An 18,021-nucleotide genomic window follows, 5' to 3' on the forward strand; every position below is an offset into this window, starting at 1 on the left:
ACAGTAGGTAGGTAGGTAGGGAATTTGCTTTGCATTCATCTGACCCATGTTTGATCCCTGGCACCAGATATGGACTCCTGAGCACCACCAGGGCCAGAAAGTAAGTCCGGAACACTGCCAGATGTAGCTCAAACAAACAAAACAGGGCCCAGAGAGATAGCACAGTGGTGTTTGCCTTGCAAGCAGCCGATCCAGGACCAAAGGTAGTTGGTTCGAATCCCGGTGTCCCATATGGTCCCCTGTGCCTGCCAGGAGCTATTTCTGAGCAGACACCCAGGAGTAACCCCTGAAAATCGGGGCCAGAGTGGTGGTACAGAGTGGTAAGGTGTTTGCCTTGCCAGCACTAGCCTAGGACGGATCCCTTGGCGTCCCATATGGTCCCCCAAGCCAGGAGTGATTTCTGAGCACATAGCCAAGAGTAACCCCTGAGTGTCACTGGATGTGACCCCCCAAAAAAGAAAGACCCCCCAAAAAAGAAAGAGAGAAATCTTAAATTGGATTCAAGAAACCATTACAGGGGCTGGAGTGATAGCACAGCGGTAGGGCATTTGCCTTGCACGTGAGACCCAGGTCGGACCTCAGTTCGATCCCCCAGGGTCCCATACGGTCCCCCAAGCCAGGAGCAAATTCTGAGCACATAGCCAGGAGTAACTCCTGAGCATCACCAGGTGTGGTCCAAAAACCAGATAAAAGAAACCATTACAGACACAGAGTAACAAAAGAGGGTGAGAGAATGGGAATAGTTCACATTATATACGACATTATATATTATGCTAAAGTTCTAATGGCCACCAAAAAAAAATTAAATTCCGCAAGTTTGAATTGAACAATTCAGATTTTTTAATATGTCAGACTATTAAAAATATCTCTCAGGATCACGCACAGGAAGCTTTCAAATGTATTGTATGTTAATTTCACCAGGGTGTGCCAACTGATCCTTACAGAGAGACAAGGTTTCTACTCCACTTTAGATAGAGAAGCAACAATTTGGTACTTAGACCACAAACAACTACTATGGATATTTACAAGTTCTCACTCGCTCCCCCAGCTTCTACAAGCTTCAGAGAAGCATACAGGGGAGAGAAGGAAATACTTGCCTTAAGGAAGCTGTGATTCTCCTATATTCACAGCATTTTATTTCTCTCAGAAACCTGTACTAATCAGGACTGCTGGGACAAACTGAGGTTGTACTATCCAAGCAGCCAAGAATGTAACATAATGTTATGTAGTCAAGAAGTTACATTATCTGGGATACAAAACTGGCAGGTGACTGAAATGTACCTACCTTAGAAGTTACAACTGTAACGAAGTTTTGTTTTTGTTTTTCAAGGGAGGTAGCTTAGCAGTAGAGCTCTTGCTTTGCATATGTGAGGCCCTCCACTCAATCCCTAAGCATTAAGGGGAAAAAAATAAACTTTTGTGCAGTAACAGTACAATAAAAATACATATTTGACAGTACTACCTCAAAGATCTGCCAACATTAAGAATCAGAAGCTAAACCATATGCAAACTATTTGCTTCAACATTGCTCTAAGCAACCAAACTGTGGTATTTAATATTTACTCCTATAAGCCATACTCAAATAGATATGTAGCCATTTTGTTTTCAGAACTTTAAGAACATAGTATTTACAAACAGAGGTCTTTCTTGGGTACTTAAGTTACAATTTCTCTCCAAGTTGGATTTTAAGACCAAATTTATTTTTCAGATACAGAATGTTAAGACCCCCACACAAAAAAAATAAAGACCCTCCCATGTTCCCAGTCCATATGTGGCAATTTCTCACTCAGACAAGACGTGCCTTTCTACAGTCACCTGCAATAAGGGTGAAAGAAAGGCACAGATTTTTTGGATTAAAGAAAAAGCAGGACTGCCTGTAGAAAGTGCCTTCAGGCTACCACTAACTATACAAAGATTCAAGATCCCATCTTGAAGGATCTTTATCTTCCCACAAAATCCACACTTTCTTCTTCCTCCTTCCTTAATTAGGCCCCTTTGCCTAACTCTCAAATCAGTTTCATCATTTATCATTTATCTGCATTTACAAAATGCAACTGCAGGAGGTCCCTTCCCCATTCCTGATGGTAAATTCACCTAGTACTTTGAAAACTTTAACATGGCAAACAAACCAATAGAGCCTCCCTTTAGCCCACAGTAACAAATTCAGGGAGTCTATAATTTTTTTTTTCTGGGGCTGGAGAGATAGCATGAAGGTAAGGAGTTTCCATGCAGGAGGTCATCGGTTCCCGCCGCCCCATATGGTCCCCCGTGCCTGCCAGGAGCAATTTCTGAGCCTGGAGCCAGGAATAACCCCTGAGCACTGCCGGGTGTGACCCACAAAAAAAAAAAAAAAAAAAAACCTAAAAAAAAAATTTTTTTTTCTAAATCTGGAATGCCTTCCAAGTCTCTAGTATAGTAAAAATAAAAATTGAGGGGCCACAGACAGTACAGCTGGTAGGCCATTGCCTTGCACTCAGCTAACCAGAGTTTAATCCCTGGCATCCCACAAGCTACCCCACAGGACCCAAGTGTTGCCAGGTGTGAAATCTAATCAGAGCCAGGAAGAACCCCAGCACAACTGTTTGTGGCCCAATTGAATGAATGAGCCAAAATGAGAGCCAAGACCAAAGATGAGTTACAGAGATCAGAGCAATAGTATAGAGTAGGGTGCTTGCCTTCCATACAGCTAACCCAGGTTCAATTCCCTGGCATCCACAACCCACCAAAAGTAATCCCTGAGCTCAGAGCCAGAAGTAAACCCCTAAGCACCACCGGGTATGGACTGAAAGTCAAAAACAAAAAAGTGCAAAAATGAGCAATAATGTTGAATTATACTGGATTTACAAGTATTGCGGAGGGGACCTAGATTGGCCCATTCCACCCACATTGTTTCCTAGTTGCTTTTAACTATTCTGATGATAACCTGGTTATGCTTCGAAAGTCGTACAGTCCAAGTGAAAGGTAACTTGCACATTCATTCCAAAGATTATTTATTTTATTTTTCGGTTTGGGGCCACAACACTAGTGGGGGTAAAGGTATGCTCTCAGTATGCCTGGAGAGCCACACTGCCAGGGAGGGAACCCAAGTCCCCAGCATTCAAAGTATGTACTCCAGCCCTATGAGTCATCTCGATGAGTCTTCCAAACAAATTTACATGAAAAGATAACATAAATTTATGGATAGTCAGATAATTAGTGATATGGTACAGTAAGTAACATGGATAATAGAAACTGACTGGGAAATATATAGGTTTTCACTGGTAAAATCCTTCAAATTTGGTGAACTTAAAAATTTCATAGTAAAATTGAGAGTAAAATTAAAATTGAGAGTAATGCCCTAACACTGAACCCTGCATACTCAAATTGAATGGGGACTTAAATGTCACATACAGGGGCCAGAGGTAACACAGAGGTAGGGCGTTTGCCTTGCATGTAGAAGGTCGGTGGTTCAAATCCCAGCATCCCATATGGTCTCCCGAACCTGCCAGGGGCGATTTCTGAGCATAGAGCCAGGAGTAACCCCTGAGCGCTGCCGGATGTAAACCCCCCCCCCCCCCGCCAAAAAAAAAGTCACATCTATTCTCCCAACATGTCAGCCAATTTTTAAAACAATCCAATGCACTGACTTTAATTTCTTATATGTGGTATATTTAAGATGAGAAAAAATACTTTGACCATCTATTAAAAAGCTATTACATTGCTATTAAAATCATTCTCACATTATTATTTATTACCTTGAAGGGTAATAATCTGTGTAGGAAAGTAAAATTTACAAAAAAGCTTTACTTCAAGAAAAAATTTTCCTCAACTATGTATCTGCAATTTAACAGAGAAGTTAAAATATGCAGAAAAACTGAAGTTAAGTTATAATACAAGAATAGAAGGCAAAAATACTTTTGGGCATAAGCCAAAAAGAAAGTTGGTGGAACCAACTGAAGCCTGTAAGCAAGATATTTGGATCTTCAATAGAGACAAAAGGTGGTTCATTCATATCCTGGAAACAGAGCAGTCTAAGGGCTAAAGAGCTAACCAAGAGAAATAGAATAGGAACAAAAAGAGCTAGAGACACTAATCACCTTGAGAAGAGTGTGCTGAAAAGGATCAAGGTCTGAAAACTGGGGAAAAGATTGGTAGTTGAACCATTAAGCAGCAAATCAAGGAAGTTATTTGTCTATGAAATATAATGAACATCTACAGTATGTGCTGACCTTATAAAATAAAAATATAAAGTATATTTGCATTTTGGGTTTGAGTGGAAATGAAACAATGAATGGTCTTTGGGTGAAAGACAGGATGACAGGAAAATCATCAGAGGAAAACCAGAGAAGCAGTTCACAAACAGTTCTGAAGTATCCTATGACTGAATATGGAGAAAAAAATGGAAAAAAAAATGAACCTATCAGAGAAGTCGCCACAGCAGTAAAAACCAGGACAATACAACATCACCAAATTTGTGTAAGAAAGTATATCTAGAGACCTGTGACATAACCAAAGTAGTCAAGGCTCAATCCTTGGAAACAATGCAACCTAAGCCACCCACCATAGCACTGATATAATGGCCCTGGTGGTCCCTGAGCACTATCTGGAGTGTCCCTGAACCCTGAACATACAGGTTTGGACCCTACAACCAACAAAAAGAAAAAAAGTTTTCTACAGTGGGAGTGGTCAACTGAAAACTGAACTCTGACATGCTCTACAATAGCCTTAGTGATTCACTGACTATAAAAACACTAAGAAGGCAGGAAAGAGGGGCCAGAGTGGTAATACAGCGGTAGGGCATTTGCCTTACAAGCAGCCGATCCAGGACAGAGGGTGAACCCATATGGTGGTCCCCCCATGCCTGCCAGGAGTAAATTCTGAGCACAGAGCGCTAGGAGGAACCCCTGAGCACTGGCAGGTATGACCCAAAAACAAACAAACAAAAAAGGCAGGAAAGATAGAAACAGGTAAGGTTCAATTCCCAGCACCATATATGGTCCCCACCTCACAAAGCCCTGAGCCCAAAACTAGGAATAAGCCCTGAACACTTCCCAGTGTAGCCAAATAAATAAAACTAAGAACAATAAAGAACATTGTAAGGGGTTGGAGAGATAGTACAGCGGGTATGCAGGGTATACTTGAATAGATTACAGGGTATGCAAGTTCAGTCCCAGACATCTCATATTGCCTCCAGAACGCTACCAGGAGTAACCCCTGAACATAAAGTAACGAACGAGTAAAGCCCTGAGCACTGCCAGGTGTGACCCATAAACAAAAGCAGGAAAAAAAAATTGGTTTGGGGCTTCACTTGGCAGTGCTCAGGATCACTTTGGGCAGAGCCCATATGATGCCTGATATAACTGGTGCCTGGATATAACTGAGGTTGACCACATGCAAGTCAAATAACTTAATCCCTGTACAGTCGCTTTGGCCCTTTTTTTTTTTTTTTTTTTTGCAGGGGAAGGGAGATTGTCTCTGCCTCTCTGTCTTTCTGTCTCTCTCTCTCTCTCTCTCTCTCTCTCTCTCTCTCTCTCTCTCTCTCTCTCTCTCTCTCACACACACACACACACACACACACTATTTATGTCAAACATGTATGTGAGATGTATAGGGGAAAAAAGAAGGTAGTAGAGAAGAAAAAATTAGGACCAAAGAAAGGGGCTTGCCTCAAGCCCCACCAAGAATAATTCCCTAAACACATAGATAGGAGCAAGCCATGAGCCAGGTGTGGCCCAAACACCATCTTTCTGGGTTAGACAGACAATACAGCAGGTAAGGCACAAGGTTGACTGGGGTTAGATCTCTGACATTCCAACACTGGCAGGAGTGAATCCTGAGTGCAGTCAGGAATAACACCTGAACGCTGCTGGGTATGCTCACTCCTCAAAAAAATACCATGATGCATCCCAGTTTGCACTTATCTATCTGTAGATATTAATTTATAACCCCTAGGAGGTAAATCTTCACTCTGGAAGACATCCAAATATTTTTTCCAGTTCATTTCCTCTCTTTTGCATAACTTCAGATCTTTAAAGGTACCAAGAAAAGGTACCTGGCCCCAGTAAAGGGGGGAAGATGGAAGGAGGACAAACAAGTCTCTGTGCTGTCATTATAAAGGCCAACATACAGGGCTGGGAAGGTGGCGCCAGAGGTAAGGTGTCTGCCTTGCAAGCGCTAGCGTAGGACAGACCGCGATTCGATCCCTCGGCGTCCCATATGGTCCCCCCAAGCCAGGGTCGATTTCTGAGCGCATAACCAGGAGTAACCCGAGCCTCAAATGGGTGTGGCCCAAAAACCAAAAAAAAAAAAAAGGCCAACATACATCCTAAATCACAGAGAAGCATGGCTAAACTTACTCTGAATTCTATAACTGCTTTACACAACTGCAAACTCCTTGCTCTCCCAATATCCATGGAATTTATTCTGCCTTTCCAAGAGGATTCCAGGAAGCTCCAAAGTTAGGGCACAAAGACAAAAAAAGGCCAAGTAAATTCCCAAGATGCCAGGGTATTCGGGTAGCTTCCAAGGGCAGAGTGTTCCAGAAAAATGCAAATAATTCAGGCTTCCCAAAGAAAGATAATCCAGGCAAATACATACAGCTGCTCTCTTAGAAAATTCTCTTACATAACTGCAATTTAGAGGCTTGGATGGAGGGGCATGGGTGAAAGTGGTTATCTTATACACAGTAAATCAAGTTCAATCTGCAGCATCCCATGTGGTCACCCCAGGACTAGCCAAGAATAAGCCCCCAGAGAGAAGAGTAATGCCTGAGCACTGCCGGGTATGACAGAAAAAAAATAAAAATAAAATAATAAAGGCTTGGATGAAGAGGTTAGAGGACAAGGACAAGCAACAAACACATTTCCAGTTTATCAGGATTGTAAACTAGGACTGAGTCTTTCTCATTCCCATTTCACATTCCTTCAGATTTTTCACAGAGCCTATGATTTCCAGTGGTATTTATGTCCACCACCCAAAAGTAAGAGAGTCGGGGAAGGAAGGTCCTCAATGAACTCTAAAATGTTAATGAATATTAAAAATACCTTCTTTCCTATACTCAAATGCTGCCACCTAAAAAAAAAAAAATTATCATTTGAAACTAGAAACCACCCCACCTTCTCAAGGTTTACCAAGTATCTTTAAAGTCATTGTCTGTCTCTATAGCTGGCATCTATTTTGGAATTTCTCAATAGAACATCTCAGTTGTAAGAATTTTTTAGCCTTATTTTTTTATTAACAAGCCTTATATAATCCCCTTGTCCATTTGAAAATCTTCTCCTCCCACCACCTCAAATACATAATTGACATTTTCAGTCAACTACCAAAAGGGTTTATGTTAATGTCAGTAACAAACTAGGAATCAGAGCCTCATTAAAATTCCCCTAAGTCAAATATGACTATTGACAGAAAACAGCCATTTTCCAACAAGCTGTTTTCTGTAGCTAAATCATTCACTTGGGCACATGACACACTGAAAGAACAGAGTAGATATTAATTTTATTTATTGCAGAATAATTTTTATTTATTCCCATGTGTTGCCTGAGCTTAGTCCTGGACATGCTCAAGGATCACTTCTGGTAGTACCATAAACAGGGTCAAGTGCCCTGTAGACTATTCAAGGCCTTAAACTGCAATATCTCTCTAGCCCCATAATTTCAAAACATAAGAAAAATACCGTCAGTTCACAGACACAACTAAAGAAACCTCATTCCAAAATTAAAAACCATAACATCTCAACAGTCATTTTACCAAGTCTTACAGCAAAGGCATTCTTTTTTTTTTTTTTTTTGGTTTTTGGGCCACACCCGGCACTGCTCAGGGGTTACTCCTGGCTGTCTGCTCAGAAATAGCTCCTGGCAGGCACAGGGGACCATATGGGACACCGGGATTCGAACCAACCACCTTTGGTCCTGGATCAGCTGCTTGCAAGGCAAACACCGCTGTGCTATCTCTCAGGGCCCAGCAAAGGCATTCTTTTACCATAAATTACCTCACATAATATCAAAACAAAAAGAACAGTTAACTCAAAAGTACTGTTTGTAAAACAAAAATCAAGAGTTCACAATACTAATTCCCCAGTTTCAAAAAGTTTTATATGTGAGAAATCAGGTCATGGAAATGAAGTTTCACTATTTATAAATATTGTCAATGGAAAAGATTCCGGGTTTTTCCAAAGTCTTAGCTTCCACTTTGTGTGTGTTCTTATGACTTATTTCAGTCCATTTAAAATAAGCATTAAGAGGGCCAGAAGGATAGCACAGCACAAGGCCAACCTGGGTTCAATACCCAGCATCACATCTGGTCTCCTCCCACCCCAGCCCACCAGTAATAATTTCTAAGTGCAGAGCCAGGAGTAACCAGGAGCACTGCCTAGTATAATTCAAAAAATAAAAATCAATAAAATAAGCATTAAGGCAAATTTTAGCACCATCCCCAGAACTAAAATGTATGGCCTGCAAGGCCTGAAAATATGCAGTGAAATTTTCTTACATTCTTAATACTTTTAATAGCTTTCTAGCTGTTTTTTCCCTTTACTAATTAGTAACTTTCAAATTCTCAGGCCCAGGAAGTAAAACACAAGAAAGTGTATGTAAAGACTGAGTCTAATCCTTGATAGTAAATCAAAGAATATATTAACTTCAAAGTAAACTTTCCTCAGTCCTACAAATTTTGGTTAATTCACATTTTAGAGCTGGATTTAACTAAAATTCAAAGTAAAATTTCTCCCTCTTATGAGTATTTAAAACAGATGAGTCTGTCAGATCTGAGAGTGAAACTTAGTTTTAACAAGTAAATGAAAACCCTAGCTAGCTAGCCGAGTGGGTAAGAATTGGAACACCTCTTGTCATTTCTTTTCTTTCTAAAATACCCTTTGACTCAAAGTGAAAATGTGCTCACTCTAATCTGACTTGCAACTGACTGCCTACACCTGAACCTTGACTCACTTGAAATGGCAGCTGTCCCCTACCAAAGCACCATCAGGTTTCCACTGGGAAGTCTTTATTCACACCTTAACAAAGGCTCTAAATCTGGTAATTAAAAATAAATGAAATTATAATCTCACTAAAATTAAATTTTAATTGGGAAAAATGCTCAAACTAGAGTTTTATACAATACAAAAACTGTCTGGGGGGCCAGGGATGTTTGTCAGTGATAATTCATGCATGCACTTTATGCACCTTTATGCTGGGTTTAATCAACCTCAGCACTGAAAGGGCAGAAAAGTCACTAAATCGTAAACGTATAAGTTATATTCTATCCTCATTTAAGGTCTTTGAGGCAAATCATGATAATAATCGCCAAATCCTACCTATACTACTTTTAGGACGTGATAAAACAAAGAGTCCCTTCAGCAATATCCCTTCAGTGCATTCAACTTCCAAGAACTTAAAACACTTCATAAACACATAAACACACACACACACCACCACCACCACCACCACCACCACCACCACCACCACCACCACCACCACCACCCAGTTCTTCCCAAAAAATAAAACATTTTCTAATGCAAATGTTTTATGATTGTTCAAATTGAATTAACCGATAAGCAAGAAAATATATTCAAATGCTAAATAAGACAATTTGACAGAAATCCCGATTTTGTGACTTGCTTGCTTAAGAAGGTACCTTACCTTTTAAAACACTCGACAAGTAAAATTGCACGTAATGCTTAGTAACAAGCTTGATAGTGATACATTTACTCTAAAACACAATTCGGAAAAGAAATTAAATCATAGCTTGTTTTCCAGGAACTTCAGTACGGAATTTTGTGACACATATTAGCCACGGGGATGACAGCAAGGAAAACAATCTTGATGTAACAACTTCGCGGCAAAGATCTACCTTTATTTTGCTCTAAAAGTCAGGAGGTGGGTGAAGAAGAAATACATCTCGATTAGAGAGAAGCTTTACCTAAATTTCTCCACCAGCGGGGGGGTGAGCTATTGTCCACTTCAGGGGAGGGCCACGCGGCTAAGAGAATCCAAGATAGGACTCCGCAGAGCGCAACCTGCGAGGGTGCCGGGTTCCCTCCAGTTTGGGGTTATGAAACTAAGAGTCTGATTCCACCAGGAATTGTCTCTTAGGGGTTTGTCAAGGAAAAGCAGAAATGGCTTAGTCCTTTCATCGAGGTTAAGAGGTGCCTACCCACTTCCGCGACGAGGCACTCCACTTCTACTGCCCATAAACACGTCAAAGGCCACCTGCTTGCCCCTCTAACCTGCACCTCCGTGCCCTGCAGCACAGAAGTGGGTAAGAAGAGAAGCACACACATTCTCCCAGCAGGACGCCCCTGTTTGAAGGCGTCGGACCTCGGGCGAGGTCGAACTGGGTGGCACTGGCCGGCGCATCCAGGGTGGCTCCCGGAGCACCGCCGAGGCTGGAACGCGCCGGGCGGCCCTGGCCCTTTAAAGGCCAGGCCTTTCTGCACCCAGCGGCCCCTCCCTCGGTCGCAGACTCCCGCCCCCGCCCCAGCCCCCGCCGAGGGTCACACTTGAACTTTAGCTCGCCCAGCGCGCCCGGGCGCCGGCGCTCAGCGGGCGGCGGCTGCCCCAGTGCACGTGTGGAGTCCGAGGCTCTCCCTCGGGCTCAGCGCGCCCGACACCCCAGCAGTGGAGGCCACTTGGGCAAAAGGGAAAAAAAAATCAAAACAACTCAAAGTGCACCCGGGTTGCAAAGCAGCGCGGCCGGCCCGGCCCGGGCCACTAGAGCACCCCCCCCCCCCGAGCGCGCAGCAGCAACCACCCCAACTCGGGCGCCCCACCAGCTGTCCCAGCTCCCCCGCTGCGGACTTCCGACGCCCCTCGCCGCACCCTCCCCTGCCCGGCGCGACGGAAACGGCTCCGCAGAGGGGCCCAAGACTCGGGGGGGGGGTGAGGGGGGGGGAAGGGAAGCGCGTCGTGGGGGCGGAGAGGAGCCGCCTCCGCCTCCGACGTCCCCGCTGCCAGGTGTAGGCAAGGAAGCCCTCGCTGCTTTTGCAAAATGTTCTCCCCTGCGAACGCCGCACTCACTCCTGGCTGGACTTTCAGCACTTCCGGGGCTCCCCCTCTCTGGTTGGTCCGAGTCCCAACGCCACTCGGGCACGCACGGGCGGCCCCTCTGCTCCTGAAACCAGCCCCATCCCACGCAGCCCTCTCCCATCCCGTGCGGGGCGAGCCCAGCGAGTCTGTGTGGCACCCGACACGTAGCCTCTGAGCACCTGCCGCACACCCCGGAGAGCTCCAGGTTCCCCCGCGCGTGCCCGTCCCGTGCGCCCCGAAAGCGCGCACTCACCTTCCAGCCGGCGGAGCTGTTGCTGTCGCCCTTATCCTTGAAGTAGGGCACGCTCTTGACCATCCACTCGTAGATCTGCGACAGCGTGAGCCGCTTCTCGGCCGAGCTCTCGATGGCCTTGGTGATGAGGTCGGCGTACGACAGGTTGCCCCACGCGTTGCGGCGGGACGAGCTGCTCTTGCGCGGCTGGCCGGACAGCGGCCCGCCGCCGGCGCCGGCTCCGGCAGCGGCCCCCGGGGGCACGGGCGGGTGCTGCGCCAGGGCCTGGGGGGGCTGCGGCGGCGCAGGGTGCAGGCAGCCGGCTTCGGGGCTCTGGAAGTCCCCGCACAGCCCTCCGCCGGCGGTGGCGGCCGCCGCCGCTGCCGCCGCCGCCGCCACCGCCGCCGCCGCCGCCGCGGAGCCGGGCGCCTGCGGGAAGTCCCCGGCCTCCTCCAGCAGGCTCAGGTTGCTCATGAAGTCGGCGCCGACAGCGGCGGCCGAGGCGGAGGGCAGGCCGAGGGCGGCGGCGTCCGGGTTGGCGACGCTCGCGCCGCCCGACGGCGCCGGGCTGGACGTGGCCGAGCTGGCCTGGCTGAACTCCGGCCTGGGCAGCGGCCAGGTGCACGAGCGCGGCCGGGGCAGCGGCTCGAAGTCCGGGTCGATCTCCACCACCTGGGGCGAAGCTTCGGCCATGGTGACGCCCGCCCGTCCCCCGTCGCCGGCGAGCCGAGAAGGGGGGACAGAGCGCTCCCGGGGGACCCTCGAGGAGGAGCCGAGCACGGAGTGAGTTGCTCCGAGCTCGGCGAAGAAGCCGAGGGCGGCGAGCGAGCGTCGGGCGGAAACCTCCTCCGGGAGTGCGGGCGGGCAAAGCGCGAGCCCAGGACTTAACTCGGCGGGTCCATCCGCGTCCGATGAAGGCTCCGAGCTCCTCGGGCTTCCCCGCAGCACGGAGCAGTCCGTGCCCGGGCAGGGCAGGACAGGGCAGGGCAGGGCAGGGCAGCAGCCCCTCTCCGCGTGCCGACGCTCCAGCTACTGGAAACTGGGCCGGCGAACTGAAGGACCGCTGGCTCTCTCCCTCTCTCTCTCCCTCGCTCGCTCTCGCTCTCGCTCTCTTTCACAGGCGCAGCGACTGCTGCTGCCTGTTGAATGTGGCGGCGGCGGCAGCGGCTGCAGCGACGACGCGGCCGCCAGACTTACGGGATCTGCCGCCGGCCCCCGCCCGCGGCGGTGCGCGCGCTGACCCGCCCCCTGACTGACAGCCCGCACAGCCAATGATCTGGCGGAGCCGCCGCCCAGGCAGCCAATAGGCGCCCATAGAGGGCGGGGCCGGGTTTTCCTCCGGGAGGCGCGGCAATGGGCCTGTGGGGGGGGGGGACTAGTTATGAGGTGTTTTTCACTCGCGCTCGCACACACTGTGCCCTCTCGCTCTTTTTGTCCTCCTTTCCTTTTCTTTTTCTTTTCTTTTTTCCTTCTTTTCTTTTTCTTCTTTTCTCCTCCTCCTCATCTTCTCCTCCTCCTCCTCCTTCTTGTTGTTCTTCTTTCCTCCTTCTCCTCTTATTTTTTTCTGGAGTCTCTCAGAGAGTGAGTCTCTCTCTGTCTCTGTCTCTCTGTCTCTGTCTCTCTCGCGCTCTCTCTCTCTCTCTGTCTCTCGCTCTCTCTATCTCTCTCGCTGTCTCTGTCTCTCTCTTTCTCTCTCTCTCTGTCCCCCCCCCTCAGAATTTCTTTGCAGGAAAAAGAAACAACGTGGGGAAGTCGGTGGATTTTTGCTAATGTTCCTTTTCTTTCCTGGCGACCTATCAAGTCTTTCGGCCAAGATCCCAGTTGTCCCCTGCCCAGGCTTCGGGGACCCTCTTCTTCACCTCAGTTCCTCCCTGGCATCCACTGTCTGAGTTGAGCCTCCACTGTTTGGGCCCGCCGGGGTCAAGCATCCCTCAGCCAAACTCACCCCTTCACTTTGTCCAACTAAAGGGTTTTTAAAAATGAGCGAAAAGGGGGTTCGGAAAGAGCGAGCTGAAGCTAGTGGTGGTTTGCCGCACCTCGAGTTCCAAAAACCCTCTATTGAAAGCTGTGTCCTCTGTGGGATCCTGCTCGGAGTGGACACCCCTGGAAGAAAATATCCTGTCCCCCTGAATCTATCCTGGGCGCAGCGAAGGGAGCATTAGGCGAAAATCTTGTCACTTTATTCCTTACACCACCCCGTTTAATTTTAACATGGGTTTGCCACTTAGAACGGAGGTGATGAGAAGTAGAAATGCAAGGGGTGGAGGGTACAAGGACCAAAACCTTGGGGTTCAGCCCTCCTCCCATCCCCACGTTCCTTTAATGGAACGCTAAAGCATTCATCAACCACATTCATCCCCCCACTTTCCTTGTCTGCTTCTGAGCCCGGATGATCGTGTGGGGTGGGAGCAAAGGTGAGAAGATAATGGCCTGTCTACAAGCAGAAGACGCAGTTTGCAAGTTCAGTTTTGTTTTTTGCTTTTCTTGCTTTTTTAGGGGGACTATGAAGGCGTTTTCTTTCGGGAGGATGAGATCGTTTAGGACGGAAGAAGCACAACAGGTTTTTATTCTTGTTTTCCAGATAATTATTTAGTTGGAATTAGGTTTTCTAATAGTAGCTCCCTTTTGACCGAAATTTAAGAGAACTTTTAAGATTTCATTCTTTTGCATACGAATGTCATTTCTCTAGTCCCGACCTCTATGACTATATAATCCATTTATCGCAACTGCTTGCAATCGTTGCGTCTGGGAAAGCAAAGGAGAATTCTGAGGCTAATGTTTGAGAAAAGAGATTGGTTCTAAATCACTTCTCTTAAGAGTATTTTTGACTGTTACTATCAAATTTAGACAGTTCAAACCTCCTCTGCCAGCCGCTAGGGGACCTCAGTAGCCCAGGTGAAGAGCATTTAAAGCCGAACTTCACCACTCCTTACCTTTTCTGATTTCAGCGCTCAAACGCACCAAGGATTCAAGTAGGAGGGCTTCAGATAGAGAACAGCAGGAAGCGCACTTGCCTTGCAGGTGGTGGCCCACCCGGGTTTGATCAGCAATATCCCATGTAATTCCCCGAACGTGCCAAGAGTGATAGTTATACTCTGCAGAGCCTTCGAGTACCGTTGGGTGTAGCCCAAACTTAAAAAAAAATAATAATAGTAATAATAAAGAAGGAAAAAGCAGAACTCTTGGTGGATCACTTTTTGGGGAGATGACCAGGCGCACATTTGTCCCTTCCTTCATGTCTAAGTCTGACTTTTGAGATGTGAAGTGAAAGGACAGTCTAATTAAGAATTACCTTACACTTTTCCCAGAACTTTGAAACGTGCCTGCTCTAAATATCATGGGTTGATTTTGTTTGGTTGGTTGATTTGACTTAAAGTGCCCTAGGGCAGATGAGTGGATAAAGAACCTGTGTATAAGGGCTGGAGAGATAGTACAACGGGTGGGGCACTTGCCTTACATGCGGCTGGCCGGCCCAGTTGGTTCAATCCCCGACAGATCATATGGACCCCTGCGCACTGCTAGTAAGTTCCTAGTGAAGATCCAGGAGTAATCCCTGAGCATTTCCAGGTGTGACCTGAAAACATGAAAAGTATTTTTTTAAAGAGCCTGTGTGTATGTATACACATGAATACTACTCCGCTATTAGAAAAGGTAAAACCTTGGCCTTCATTTGGATGGATGGGACTTGAGGGGATGCTGCAAAGCAAATTAAGCCAGGAAAAGGGCAAATACTGGATGATTTCACTCATAACTGGCATATAAGGAAATAAAGCCATGTTCAAAATAATTAATGCATACTGAAGTATTGTACATTATATGTACAATTAATGTACATTACACAATATACATTAATGAACAAAGTAATGTACATCAAAGTATACATTATTTCATTTTACAAATATACAAAAATATACCAAAAAGTTAATGCATAGTTGCCTACTATATTCTTTTTTTTTAATTCTTTAGAGCCAATATCCCCAGTTAGAGGACCATCTTGTGCCAGGAATCATGCAGTACTGAGGCTAGAATCCTAGCATCTAACCCAGAACCTCCTACATGAAAAGCAAGTGCTTGAGTTCTTTGTGCTCTCCCAAACCCTTTCAATTTATTGAACCCAGGTGAATTTTTTGGCTTCTTCCCAATCTTTAGCACAAATATTCTGTAATGGATAAACTTATATAAATTATTTTGCATCTGTGCAGTTATATCTATCTTCAGGAAGAACTTGAAGAAGGCATTTGGAAATCTGATGCAACTGCTTCCCAATATTGTATTTTGCTAAGCTCTCTTGTCCAGAAAGCCTCAGGGAATGTTGAAGTTGAAAGTAACTTTGTAAATTACTTTGGTACATCCCAGAGAAATCGAGGCACAGAAAAGTTAGATTATTTGTCCACTATAACACAGTAAGTAAGGTACTATAAAGACTAGATCTCCTGTTTCTTGCTACTCTGAAATCTCAGTACTGCAATAGCCTCTGTAAAACTTGGTGGTATAGGGACTGGGAAGACAGTTTGAAAACTTGAAAGTGTCCGACATGCTCCCAAGCATTGATTGGCCCCCAGCATTGCCTCTTGAAGCAACTAAAACCAAAAAGTTAATGAAAGAGAGACCTTACACACAGGCAACCCCATTTGATTCATAGAAACCCATAAGGTCCTTGAGTCCACTAGGAGTGGTCCTGAGTGCTATCATTGGGGTGGGGGGAGAAAAGAAGGAAGGGAAGGAGAAAAGGAAGGAAGGAAGGAAGGAAGGAAGGAAGGAAGGAAGGAAGGAAGGAAGGAAGGAAGGAAGGAAGGAAGGAAGGAAGGAAGGAAATTTGCGGTATATTTTCTTGCAATCAGTCCCACAGATTTTAGTAATTTTTTTATTTTAGTAATTTTTGTAGGATGAAACTTCACTATACAGAAGGAAGTTTTGATTTAAAAGATTAAGAGGTGGGGGAGCTGGAGAGATAGCATGGAGGTAAGGCGTTTGCCTTTCATGCAGAAGAACTGTGGTTGAATCCTGGCATCCCATATGGTCCCCTGTGTCTGCCAGGGGCGATTTCTGAGCATAGAGCCAGGAGTAACCCCTGAGCACTGCCGGGTGTGACCCAAAAACCAAAAAAAAAAAAAAAAAAATTAAGAGGAGGGGCCGGACCAGTGGCATGGCTATAAGGCATTTGCCTTGCTAGTGGTTGACCTAGGACTGACTGTGGACACCAGGGGGTGTCCTATATGGTCCCCCAAGCCAGGAGTGATTTCTGAGCGCATAGCCAGGAGTAACTCCTGAGCTCCTGAGCATCACCGGATGTGGCCCAAAATCCAAAAATAAAATTTAATAAATAAAACATTAAGAAGAAAGGAACTAAAGTGATAATAATGTAAGGTTCTTGCCCTACATGCTGCTGACCGGGTTTAATTTCCGACATCTCATATGGTCCTAGAGATGACCAGGAGTGATTCCTGAGTACAGAGCCAGTAGTAATCTCTGAGCATTGCTCAATGTGGCATAAAAGGAAAAAAATAATACTGATAGGGGCCAGAGAGATAGTAGGATGCTTGTCTTGCATGTAGCAGATGCAGATTCAATATGAGGATGATCATCTCATATGGTCCCCTCAGCCTGCCAGGTGTGATTCCTGAGTACAGAGTTATGAATAACTCCTGAGCACTGTTGGGTGTGATACCCCCAAATAAATCTTTTAAATAAATTAAATAAAAATAAAAGATTAGAAGACTTGAGCCAAATCTTATCAAAGAAGGTTTTCTCTGTGTGTGCGTGTCAAACATAGAAATATTTTTTCTCTAAAGGATACCAAAATAGGGGCTGGACAGATAACACAGTGGAAAGGCATTTGCCTTGCAATCAGCCAACCTGGGACAGACCGGTTAGATTCCTGTTGTCCCATATGGTCCCCAGAGCTTGCCAGGAGCAATTTCTGAGCACAGAGTTAGGAGTAATCCCTGAGCATCGCCAGGTGTGTCCCAAAAAAACTAATCAATCATAAACTACTTTAAAATAAAAAAAATTAAAAATTTAAAAAAAAAGGGGCCGGGCGGTGGCGCTGGAGGTAAGGTGCCTGCCTTGCCTGCACTAGCCTAGGACGGACCGCGGTTCGATCCCCCGGTGTCCCATATGGTCCCCCAAGAAGCCAGGAGCAACTTCTGAGCGCATAGCCAGGAGTAACCCCTGAGCGTCCCAGGGTGTGGCCCAAAAACCAAAAAAAAAAAAAAAAAACAAAAAAACAGGATGCCAAAATAGGGGCCAAAGAGATAGTACAGCTGCAGGGCATTTGCCCTATCTGGGCTCGATTCCTGGTATCCCATAAGGTTCCAGGAGCCTTCCAGGAGAGATTTCTGAGAGCAGAGCCAGGTAAGTAACCCCTGAGTGTGACCCCAAAACAAAAAAACAAAACAACAATAAAAAAAAGGATGCCAAAATATTTGTTTTGACACTAGTTCATTTCTTTTTTTTTTTTTTTTTTTTTTTTGGTCACACCCGGCAGTGCTCAGGGGTTTTTCCTGGCTCCGTGCTCAGAAATTGCTCCTGGCAGGCATGGGGGACCATATGGGACATATCGAACTGATGACCTTCTGCATGAAAGGTAAAAACACCTTACCTCCATGCTATCTCTCCGGCCCCACTAGTTCATTTCTTTTCTCCCTTAGTATTTTTTTTGTGTGTGTGAGTGTGTGTGTGTGTGTGTGTGTGTGTGTGTGTGTGTGTGTGTGTGTGTGTGTGTGGTGTGTAGCTATTTGTTTTGAAGGCTTTTTTTTTTTTTTTTAGTAATTTTCACTTATTAGTGAA

At 45.8% G+C, this 18,021-nt stretch overlaps 1 protein-coding gene across 1 annotated transcript in view; it reads right to left on the reverse strand.

Annotated features, from left to right (window-relative positions):
• FOXO1 (forkhead box O1) overlaps positions 1-11,925 on the reverse strand; it is an 84,065-nt gene extending 72,140 nt beyond the window's left edge. Inside the window, exon 1 of the mRNA XM_049778775.1 lies at positions 11,254-11,925. Coding sequence (XP_049634732.1) covers positions 11,254-11,925 — 672 coding nt within the window. The remainder of the gene's footprint in view (positions 1-11,253) is intronic.
• Positions 11,926-18,021: the final 6,096 nt, after the last annotated feature.

The sequence above is a fragment of the Suncus etruscus genome, chromosome 8 (genome assembly GCF_024139225.1).
Source record: "Suncus etruscus isolate mSunEtr1 chromosome 8, mSunEtr1.pri.cur, whole genome shotgun sequence".
Classification (NCBI taxonomy): Eukaryota; Metazoa; Chordata; class Mammalia; order Eulipotyphla; family Soricidae; genus Suncus; species Suncus etruscus.